The sequence below is a fragment of the Acartia tonsa genome, chromosome 4 (genome assembly GCF_053477335.1).
Source record: "Acartia tonsa isolate MP-2025a chromosome 4, ASM5347733v1, whole genome shotgun sequence".
Taxonomy (NCBI): domain Eukaryota; kingdom Metazoa; phylum Arthropoda; class Copepoda; order Calanoida; family Acartiidae; genus Acartia; species Acartia tonsa.
The window spans coordinates 22,207,961-22,219,724 of NC_137263.1; the positions used below are offsets into that span (position 1 = coordinate 22,207,961).

At 34.1% G+C, this 11,764-nt stretch overlaps 1 protein-coding gene across 1 annotated transcript in view; it reads left to right on the forward strand.

Annotated features, from left to right (window-relative positions):
* Nucleotides 1-10,433, forward strand: part of LOC145316446 (uncharacterized) — a 29,058-nt gene extending 18,625 nt beyond the window's left edge. Inside the window, exons 3-7 of the mRNA XM_080156942.1 lie at nt 376-569; nt 1,738-1,987; nt 7,766-7,965; nt 8,891-9,280; nt 9,422-10,433. Of these exons, the coding sequence (XP_080013068.1) occupies nt 376-569; nt 1,738-1,987; nt 7,766-7,965; nt 8,891-9,280; nt 9,422-9,517 (1,130 nt within the window). The 3' untranslated portion in view covers nt 9,518-10,433. The remainder of the gene's footprint in view (nt 1-375; nt 570-1,737; nt 1,988-7,765; nt 7,966-8,890; nt 9,281-9,421) is intronic.
* Nucleotides 10,434-11,764: the final 1,331 nt, after the last annotated feature.

Genomic DNA, 11,764 nt, shown 5'->3' on the forward strand with positions numbered 1-11,764 from the left:
TAACATTCTTGTTACTCACTTGAGTTAATTGCTTTTATATTAACTTTCAAAAAGATTTCATTTGTGATTTTAATCCATTAGTATTATTGTGTTTGATTGTATGTTGGCCTGTGTGTTGCTTAAGATCTTTAAAACGCCTGTTTGATCCTACCTAAGAAAAATGTATAACCAAAATAAATCTAAAAGAGTATTTGTGAGGCAGACAAAAAGGTTGTCAATTCAAATATATGTGCCCCCCCCCCCCCCCCCCCAACAACAGCTGAAAATCTAATATTCTAGGTTTCGTGTTTTTTTTTCATAGTAGCTGCGCTAATAAAATTGTGGGGGGGGGGGCGGTGGCATCTGAACCAATTAATGATGAATCTTTTTTTGTAGGCGAGTCTGGAGGTTATTACGGGAGTGTTAGGGGCGAGTCCCCGGGGTCCGCGTCTCCCCCCAGCTCTGCACCCCTCATTGTCCCACAGCCTATCAATGTTGCGAAGATGTCTGGGAGCGGGGGTGGGCTCCACTCCCATTCGCAGCACTCCCACCAGCCAGCTAGGAAATATCAATGCAAAATGTGTCCACAGGTAAATATCTGTCCAGCATGGCTTCGAAACCGATTAAAATCCGCTGGATTACTACCGGTTTTCAGTCATTTGAAAAAATCATTTTCCACAAATATTGCAATAAAAATAAAAATTAAAACCAATTTTGTTAGCCAGGGCGTTCGGCCATTCGGGACTAACAAAACTAGTTTTAATCTTATGATTTTTCATCTTAATATCTGTGGAAAGCTGTATTTAATACGATGCGGTATACTAAATAACTATTATTCCAATGGCATATGCTGAAATGGCCGTTTGTTGCAGAGATTTGATATTGTATTGAGTATGTGTTTATGAAGAAAAGAAAAGTTTTCAAATATTTTTTATCGATATAATATGTACAGTAAGCCTAATACGCATTTTTTTTGTGTATTATCAAATAAATAAACTTATTGAAATATAACTTGATAACAAAGATTACTTATAGAATTGTATCAAATTTCATTTCTTGAATCAATTCTAAATTGTTGATATAAAAATCAGACACAAATATCTCCAGCAAAAAGTGACCAGTGTGCAATTGTAAAAATTGACACCCAAGGCTTGAACAAAGGTCCGCAAAAAGGTGCACTCTAAACCAAAACAAATACAAACTGGATTCGGAAAATAATTTTGCAAAATTGTTGTTAGCCAGATAGATATTGGTTTCGGGCTTGTCAGATTATAAAAGTTTCTTGGAATTTAGCAAAACTAATATTTTTTCATTGGAAAATTTCTTAACAGTAGGGTTATAGCAGAATATAAACTTTATTTTGAAGTATTTTGCAACTTAGACTTTAGTAAAACATTAGATGTATTTTTCAAAATCAAAAATTGTGCCTAGCCTTGAAGCTCTACTAAGTGTCCGAAAAAATTAGCCGTGTGACGTCTATAGATCCAACACTTTTTAAGGGTTTTCCATTCCCACTTCTCCTCTCATCCCTCATTTGTATGACGTCACACAGCTTATTTTTTCGGACACTTTTTAGAGCTTTCCTTGCCTTAAAAACTTGGTCTTTAAGAGTTAAAGAAAAATACAAATATAAATTTAAGTTAATTGTAAAAATTAGGGCTTGCTTATTTAGAGAAGCTTCATGTAAAGAAAAAATTAGGACGATTAATTTGTCTTCCATCTACTTTGTGTTATATGAAACATTTTTCTTTTCTTTAGATATTTGCAAGTAAAGCTGACCTGCAGCTGCACACCCAGATACATATGAGGGAACCGAAGCCCTACAAGTGCGCCAGCTGCAACAAGGCCTTTGCCAACAGTTCCTACCTGTCCCAACACACGCGCATCCATCTTGGCATCAAGCCATACAGGTGTGAGATCTGTCAGAGAAAGTTTACTCAGCTCTCACATCTTCAACAACACATCAGAACACACACAGGGGACAAGCCATACAAATGTAGGATTCCAGGTATGTTTCTGTCAGCAATGAAGCCCTTTATAGTGCCTCTAAAAAATGCCAAGAACAATACAAATGACCAATGATAGACCAAAACACAGACTAAATTACCAATGACGGGCCAGTATACATTTAATTGGCCGATGGTAGGCCAGTATGACGTCATTTTTATAGGCACTACAAAAAGTTTCTCTTCTATTAATAATAATAAAATCAATTAATTATTTGTGAAATTTTTTGGTAAATTTCAAGCAAAGTTATAGCTTACTTTGTTTATTTATGCTTTATCCACTCGTTCATACACAGAAGCATTGAAATTCAGTTAAAAGTTTCTTTTGTCAAAAAAAATTTATATTGTGCAAAAAACTATCTATTCTATATTCTAATGTTGGTTAAACAGTTATAAATTCTTGTCTCAAAGCAATTACATAAAAAATATCAAAGTAAAAGTTTTAATATTTTCTACATGTACATGGGGCACACAGAAATCCTATTCATTACCAGGGCTGTCATATCTATCAAATTTTACACAAGTGCCACCCACCTCATCTGCAAGGAGTGTCTTGAAACAGCCAGACTTTTCTAAGTTAAGGGTATGTTCTTCTGTTTTGCAACGGATGGCTTACATTTGATAAGAGTAACTAAAATTTAAATAAACCAATAACCCCCTGAATTAGGGACTTCGTACGATTTGGGGGGATATGCGGCCCAAAGAGAGTTTTATCAGGGAGGCGGGGGTACACCACTCCCTTAAAATAGTCAGGTATAAACCACCTAATCCCTCCCCCCCCAAAAAAAAAAAAAATCTAAAGCTATAGCGTAGTTCTTACCAAAACAAAATATTTTGCTTAAAAAGTAAAAGAGAAAAGAGTTAGTTAAATAACACATAAGAAACTTTGCAAATAATGTAATATTATCCAAAAAATGGCTAATTATCTTTTTGTCAAAAAAATTTTAGAATATGAAAAGAACTAATTTTTCTTTATTCATTGTTTCCTGCAAGTCCTTCATGATAAAATAATAATTTCTATGCATTAAATGTTGGAAAGCTTATGAAATATCGATAAAAACAAGAATTATGCAACAGAAAGTTTTTTTTCTGTCCTAAGATGCATTTTTTCTTTTCATTTTACAGCTTACAGCAAAGCATTGAGTTATAATTTTTGATAAATAATAATTACTAAATTGTTAAACCGCTAGAAGCCTCTAGGGGCACTTGAGTTATTGGGTTGTGAGGAGACTCGCACCTCAGAATCAGTTAATCAGTTAGGCGATATGTTTTGAGAGGGTAGAGAGATACCCTCCCCCAAAATAGTTATAAACCTTACCTTGACCTATGTATAAGAAGCTTCACTCTAAGGAGAACCATATCGGTTCAGCGGTTGTCCATATCCTTTGCTACAGACAAAAATATACAAATAATTATAAAACACTGATTTTGAAGATGTTTTATATTTTATCATATCTAATTCCTATTGAAGGCACAATTTAAAAAGATTGGGATTCATTTGATTACTGATTAAGGACTGATAAGTAATGAATATAGAGAAGCTGCACTCATTTAAACTGTAAGCATAAAAAAGCAATGAGAATTATGAATGCAAGTGAAATAAGAAAGTTTTGATTTGACAGTTGTACTAATTATCCTGTGCAGTTAAAAAAAAAGAAAAATTCTATCCAGAAGTAGCGAAGTAATAGTAAACAAAAAGTAAATATTAGACAGCAAATAGTCAGGGATATTAATGGATAAGACAATGACCGATAAATTAATGTACATCCCTAATAATGATACACAAAAATACCTTCTATAAATTACAATTTGTGGTCTAAGCGTCTAAACACTCATCTTAATAAATCAAAATTCATAAAAAGTCCCCATGGTTGTTTAGCCAACGAATAAGAAAACGTTGTTATAAATCTTTGTAGACTAGTGTAATAAACAGCCAATAACGAAAAACAGACTAACATGGTTTACTTGTAGAGTAGGATCACTATGTATTAATTGTCGTACCAATTATGAATATGATGGTCAAGTTCAGAATGATTGACAAGCAACTCACTCGCGTAATAATGGATATATAATACGTGGATATTGTGAGAGATTCTCGCATACCCTGATAAATAATTTCTCTCAGCTGGCTAATATAAATATACCACCCAATCCCCTCCCATGACCATGGAGAAACGTATTAACCCTCAACAGAAGACTATATTAGCAACCTAAATTAGCATTAAAAATTCCCCTGTCACAATATCCATGTATTCTAAATCCATTGGCGTAATCGTTGTCGTTGTTTCGGTGTACTGGATAATTGGACTGCGTAACATTGCAGGGATGGAGGCGACATTGGGCTGCTAACCATACTAATCCAGAAGTTTTATAACAACGCTTTCTTATCTTTGCTTTGACAACTTTGAGAACTTTTATTGAATTTTGATTGGTTTATTCAACATTTCAACCACCAATTGTAATCTACAGAAGGGGTAATTTAAAAGAAGAATTTAACTTCTTTGGGTAATTTGGCTTATTATCTTATTTGATATACATCAATTTATCGGCAATTATCTTATCCCTTTAGATCCCTGGTAGCATTGTACATAAAACTAAAATGTTCAGAACTATAAATTCGGAGCTTTTAAAAACACACAAAAAGTATTCATTTTTTAGGTGGGTCCCCTCCATTTCAGGAACATTTTAAAAAATGATTACAGAAGGATGGTTCGGGGGGGGGGGAGGGTTGAAACCTAGCATTCTGGGAAAAGGATTTTAAGGCTAAAAGCTATTAATTGATATGTTATTACGTATCATCAATTTCTTTTAAAAGATGGTATAAAAATAAACAGTTCAATAAAGGAAAAGCATATATACAAATGTTCCAGGTTAGTTGAATATTGCTTTAACTTAAAGGAGAATTATAAAACTGATAAATAAACATAAAAACAAGGATAAAAACATCATTAATTAACCATGTGTGTAAACTATAAAAGTACTAATTAAGTTAAAAGGTAGAAGCTATTTGAAAAGCTTGCTCCCAACAGCTTACTAGTTTAAATTCAATTCTCAATAGCATTATGGAAGAACAAAGTAAAACTTTAAGTAGATTCACATTAGTCAAAAGCACATAAATTCACCTGTCTATCTTTTATGGCAGCTAAGTAATTTCCATACTCCCAAGGATGATACTGACGGACGGACAGACAGACAATATGAGCTATAGAGTAGCCCCACTCCTAACAATAATATTGGAAACAAGAACTTCTTTGTTTTTATTTTGAAGATCCTTCAACTCCCTTGAATTGATTGCATTGACATTCTGCTGAGGATAATTCCCCCTCTCTTATCATCAGGCATATATGTATAATGTAAGGGTGTATTATGATAATTTAGAAAGGGGGGTAAAAGAAAAGAAATAAAAAATAGAAGGATTAACTTTTTAAGAATTGTTTTAGTGCCTATAAAAAATAACACCATACTGGCTTATCTTTGGTCAATTTCGAAATGTATACTGGCCTGCTATTAGTTGTTTTTGTTGGTACACCGACAAACCTCCTAAAGAGACAAACGTCCTAATGCGACAAACGTCCTAAACCTCATAATGCGACATACATCCTAATGCGACAAACCTCCTAAGCGACATACCCCCTAATGCGACAAACCACCTAAAGGGACAAACATCCTAATGCGACATTTCTTAAGTAAAACGTCCTAAAATTTTTCAAAAGTTAAAAAATAAAAAAAATCTTCCAAATTTAAGGACAAAATTCACCACTGCTGTTAAGAAAGTTAAACAATAAAATCCAATATGGCGATAAAACACACAGGGACGAAATTCAAAAACGAAATAACATTGTCCACAGGGTGAAATTTAAAAATCCGTCCGACAGTTGTCCCAAAGTCTGTGTTGGCTACCCAACGGCATGGTTTCGAACCCGATACAACCTTGCATTAAAAATATCGACCCTTACCTCACACTTAATAGATGTGATATCAATTGAAAAGTTTTTAGGGGGTTTTACTTAAAAGATGTTGCATTAGGAGGTTTGTCGTTTAGGAGGTTTGTCGCTTAGGACGTTTGTCGTTTAGGAGGTTTGTCGGATTAGGATGTTTGTCGCATTAGGACGTTTGTCGTAGTAGGACGTTTGTCAGTGTACCTTTTTGTTTAGTCTGTGTATTGGCCTATTATTGATCATTTTCATTTTATGACGTTTTTTATAGGCACTATAAGCTGCTTCTATATATATTTATTTTATGCTGTTTAGCTAAAAACAATTTAAATACATTCCTCAGTTACTTGCAGGTTCTGCTTACTTATCAAATATTATTATCAAACGCTGATAATTGTCTTAAATGTATAGGTTTCTCTCCTATGAAGGTTGTAATTCTTGTAATTTAACAAGAAGAAAAAAACTCAGATTTTTAGCAGACTTTTTCTCATCCCCATTTTACGGTTACGATTGATGCCAATATTCGAATACACAAATTCATATATCATAAATTCCCCCATATACTTACAGTATATAGATTAGAGGGGCTAAAAGTTACATCAAGAAGTTGATTTCTATAATTGAAAATATTCCTTTTTTACAATGAATATATTGGAAGCTTTTTATTATTGCCTATATAAAAGAACGTCATACTGGCCTACAAGTTGTCAATTGAAATATATACTGGCCTGTCATTGGAAATCTAGTCTGTGTATTGGCCTACCATTGGTCATTTGTATTGTATGGCGTCATTTTTTAAGGCACTATAAAGAGCTTAAATAAACTGATGTATTTTTCAAAAATACTTAAATTTGTTCTACTAGTACTGAATATAAAGTTTGAAAAATGCTCCATCATCAAAAAAGGCTAAGAGCATTGTTTGTAATAACCTATCAACGAAATCATTTTATTTCAAAATTCAAGGAGTTTGAAACACTCTACTATACATGCTATACCAGTCACATGATATTATTTTCAAGAGGAGTTTTTGTCGCTGATAGAGAGAAGGGGGGGGGGATGTTTTCCTTACTTTTATAAATTGGCATTTTACAACAATTGACTTTATTGGACATTTACTGAAAGTTATCGAATTTTCTTTTCCTATGCTATTTGAATGTAAGTGTGTGTGCGTGTGTGTGTGTGTGTATGTTACTTCAAAAAAATTTTACTTAAATATTATATAGAAAACAAGGATGACAACATCCACATTCCACCTTTGTACTTGAATTTATTCGATTTTTAATTTTGTTAATGAAGCTCTTTGTAGAGCCTATAAAAATGACTTCATACAACACAAATGACTAATGACAGCCAATACATAAACTAAATTACTAATGGCAATCCAGTATACATTTTAATTGACCAATGGTAGGCCAGTATGACTTTTTATAGGCACTATAAAAAGATTCATACAGAATGACAACATCCACAATCTACCTTTTTTAATGTTTTTAGGGCATAATAATCTTTGCTTTGATATGATATACTATGGAGTTACTAAGCTATTGATATTATAAACTTTGTTTTAAATCAGGGATCTTAAGGGACAAAACATTGACATCAAATTGATATACATAACAAAACATGATAATCACAATGTATACCCCTTCTGTAGAATAAAATATTGGTTGAAAAGTGTGGATACTTCTAGTTTAAACCAACCTATCAAGATCTAATAAAAAATTTTAAAAATATTCTATTCAACTAATGAGAGAAATTGTTAATAAACCTTTGAGTATTAGCTTTATCTATAGTCCAATAGATTTTACATTTCAGGATCATAGAGCTCAAATATTTCTGTTATAGGTTGTACGAAGGCCTTCTCCCAGTTGTCTAACCTGCAGTCTCACTCCAGATGTCACCAGACAGACAAGCCCTACAAGTGTAACTCCTGCTACAAATGTTTCTCTGACGAGCAGGCCCTGTTCGACCACATACCCAAACACAAAGAATCTAAGCATATAAAGACACACATATGTTCCTACTGTGGGAAAAGCTATACACAGGTAAATACAGAATTTTTGGGGGGGCGAAGCTACTCTACAGTATATAAGTGGTTGTTTGTAAAGACCTTAAAGTATAATTAAAATGACGCCATACAACACAAATGACCAATAATAGACCAATACACAGACTAAAATACCAATGGCAGGCCAGTTTACATTTTAATTGACCAATGGAAGGCCAGTATTACGTCATTTTTTATAGGCACTATAAACAGCTTCTAATAATAACAAAGAATTCAAAGGGGTATTGTATTGATTACTAAGGGAAGATTTTCTTTCGAGTAGTGATCTCCCCCTCTCATTAATTTAAAAAGAAAAGGAAATTTAGTGTTGGGGGGGGGGGTGGTCCTATGCAGTTTACCTCATCCCTGTGGGCTACCCAGTACCAATTATAATCTAACCTAAAAATCCCTCCCTGTGTTCTATGCTCAACAAGGCACTTTGAGGTAAAACCCCGCTGCTAATACTGCAGAGTTAGCGAACCTAAGCTTTATAAAAAACATAAAAATCTTCCAATGTCTCTTTCCCAACTTGGATAAGTTTTCCTATTTGTTGTATATATAAATGTCTATATATACGTTTCTTATCACATTTTGGAAACATCCATTTTTCTTCAAAAGCGAACATTGGGTAACAGTTGCCAAATTTTGTTTTTATACTTTTTTATTCGTGCTTATTTTATATTATTATTTTTTTTTTATTTACAATTCATACTTTCATACTTGTTATTAAAGTTGTTAGTGTGAAATTAAAAAATAATTTGAAAGGGCTACAAAATCTTAAAATAAAGACAAGTATTTTTGTTTTGAATTTGGCAGCCTGTTTAATCTTACACCAGTGTTTCTTGCTGTAGAAGCTTGGGGGCACCCCAGGCCAAGTAGACAGACATCCAACACAATTAATGATTCAGCATACTCTCTTATAGGAAACCTATCTTGCCAAGCACATGCAGAAACACGCCGACCGAGCGGACAAACGGCCGCCCATCATTGCCGGCCCCTCATCTCTGCAGCACGACCTGTACTGGCCCAAGATGGACCCGAGCTTGTACCAGGGCCACGACAGGTTGGACCCGTACGGCCAGGGACTCATGGATCCGACCAGGTTCCATCCAGGATTCGCGGAGGATTTGCGGCAGCAGGGCTACGCCATGGGCGGCGGCGGCGGATGGGGAACGGATCCGAGCAAGGCGGCGTCCGCCTTCTCGCCGATCAACGGGGCCGGAGTACTGCCGACTTCAGCGGGATTCAACATGAGTACAGGGACAAGAGGGTATCCTTTCTATGATCCTATCTCATTCCAAAGGCAAAGCCAGGTTAGACACATATATTTTTTTAGTTTCACTAAACTTTTAAAAGAAATAAAGAATATCTCTTTTAAATTAAAAAGTAAAGGTCTAAAAATTGATTTATATATAATATATATTTTTCTAGAATCTAAATTTATTTTATTTTAGGTTGGCTTTGAATCGAAGACAGCAGGTTCGAATCTCATATCTTTGTCTCAAATTAAGAACTACGCGCATGATCGCAGCGGGCCCACAACATCATGATACAGCGTCCTACCACCAACGTCGACGCCTCCGCCGTCCATTTCTGCGGCGGCAGCGTCACTGTCAGCAGCCGCCCCGCTGTTAGCAGCCCACTCAGCAGCCAGCATGACAGCTGCTCAAGACACAACAGAAGAGTCTGAAACGGCAGAATCATCTTGTCACATGTCATCTTCAGTGGATGTATCTTCACTAGCATTATCAGGAGCAGCAACTGGAGGCTCCTTATTATCATCCCCAGCCTCCATTATACCTACACTTCAAACATTTTCAACACACACAGTGGCGAGATCATTACTCAATGACGTTGAAAATACATCAATAAACAATAATGAAACAGAAAAACACGAATCCAGCTATAATAGTAATGGCAACCAACAACTATTAAAAATAGAATCATGAACATTTTAAACGATTGTCATTAAGAGTGTGTGTATGTCTGCTAAAATATAATTTTGAAAGTATATAAAATTAAAAGGCACGTTAAATGTGCGTGTTATAGCCGGGGGGAGGCAGCTTTTTACTATTTACAAGATCAATCAAAGTTGAAAGAATCTGAATTAGAAGGGTATTGTTACACACCAATTGCAAACAATGGGCAGAGGTGTATATCTCATAATAAAAAGATATAAAAAGCTTTTATATCGCATAACTATTTTTGATTTGTTTGAAAAGAATTCTTAAGAATTTGTGATTTGTAAATAAAACAAAAAAGTAGGAAACAAAAAATTATTATTGAAATTAACTTAGACATCACCTTTTGTTTATTTTCTTTAAATTTCCCTTCCAGAGCCTTCCCATTTTAGACTAAGCCACCAAATGCCCCCCTTCCCCTCAGTTTAGTTTCCCCTCAAGTCAAAGTCTAAAACCAATAATGCGACGCGGCAAATGTGCAAAAATTTTGCAATAAAGAGGGAAATTTGCAAAGAATTTTAGCGGCATTTGTTGTATAGATTTTTTTGGCGGCAGATAATTGTTTATGTATCGGGAAAAAATATACATTCTTGTGTGAAGAAAAAAGACATTTTAATGAAAATATTCAAGGCATTTTATATACTTTTCATTGCAAAGTTTGATATAACAAGGAAACGGCGGTGTTTTTTATATGAAATTATGTGTTTTGGCATAATTGTGCGATGAAGCCAACAAATTTCTTATTTCTTCTCAAGATTAACATTATCAGTATTTTAGCACACATACACACACACAAACAAATATTAATAAGGTTTCACACATTTACCTTTTAGATTAATAATCTAAATAGATGGAATTGAAGCTTTTTACAACATCACATATGTATTTAATGATTTACATGTATTTAAGAGAAACCATATGAAATTGCTCCTATTCAAATGTTAAATCATTGTTTTGTGTTTGAATTAACAGATTAAGATACACTGTTGGCGGCTGCTGGTTAAATAAATAATACAAATTATGATTGAGTAATAAAAAAAAACATTTTCTAAAAAAGACAATTAAAAAATCCAATTTATATTGGAGAAATTTTTTATCAAATCAACAGGGTGAAATATCTAGTGAACTTATTATTATTAAATATATATTGAGACTAGTATGCTATTCTAATAATTACTTGTACATACATGTGCAGATAATAAAAACACATGTCTGCACACATGTGCGACATACAGGGTCCAGATCTTGTAGCGAGTTTAACCCAACCGATCCAGACCAAAAAAATCCCCCAAACTTTTCTATATCAAAACAAAAGTTATCAAGAAAAGTATAAATAATCCTGACTTTCCAGTTAAAATATCCTCATAGATCGGGTAACCTAGAAACTAGTCCTGCAAAATAAAAATGAAAATAAAAAGTGTCAGAAAATGTCCATAAGACAAAAAAAATGATGAAAACATAGGTAAAATTAAATGAACCTATTTCAATAAAAAAAAGACCACCTTAAAGACTAATTTGATTAACTTATATTGTAGGCATTTTATGCTCAATTCAAAGTGATAAAAATATAAATCCTGGTTAAAAGTATTTGAAATCTAGAAAAAAGTTCCTAGTACATAATTTTTTTATTAAAAGCGAAGCTTTTCTATAATTAGGGTCGGTCCGTCCGTCCGTCCGTACGTCCGTCCGTACGTCCGTCCGTCCGTCCGTCCGAGATAGATAGCTTTTATTCGTTAATTTAGGCATGTTAGAATTGTCCTATCGATTTCAAACTTTGCATGATGATTCCTGTAGTAGTTGGGTTCGATTTAGAAAGCGTAGCAACTCTATAATCAT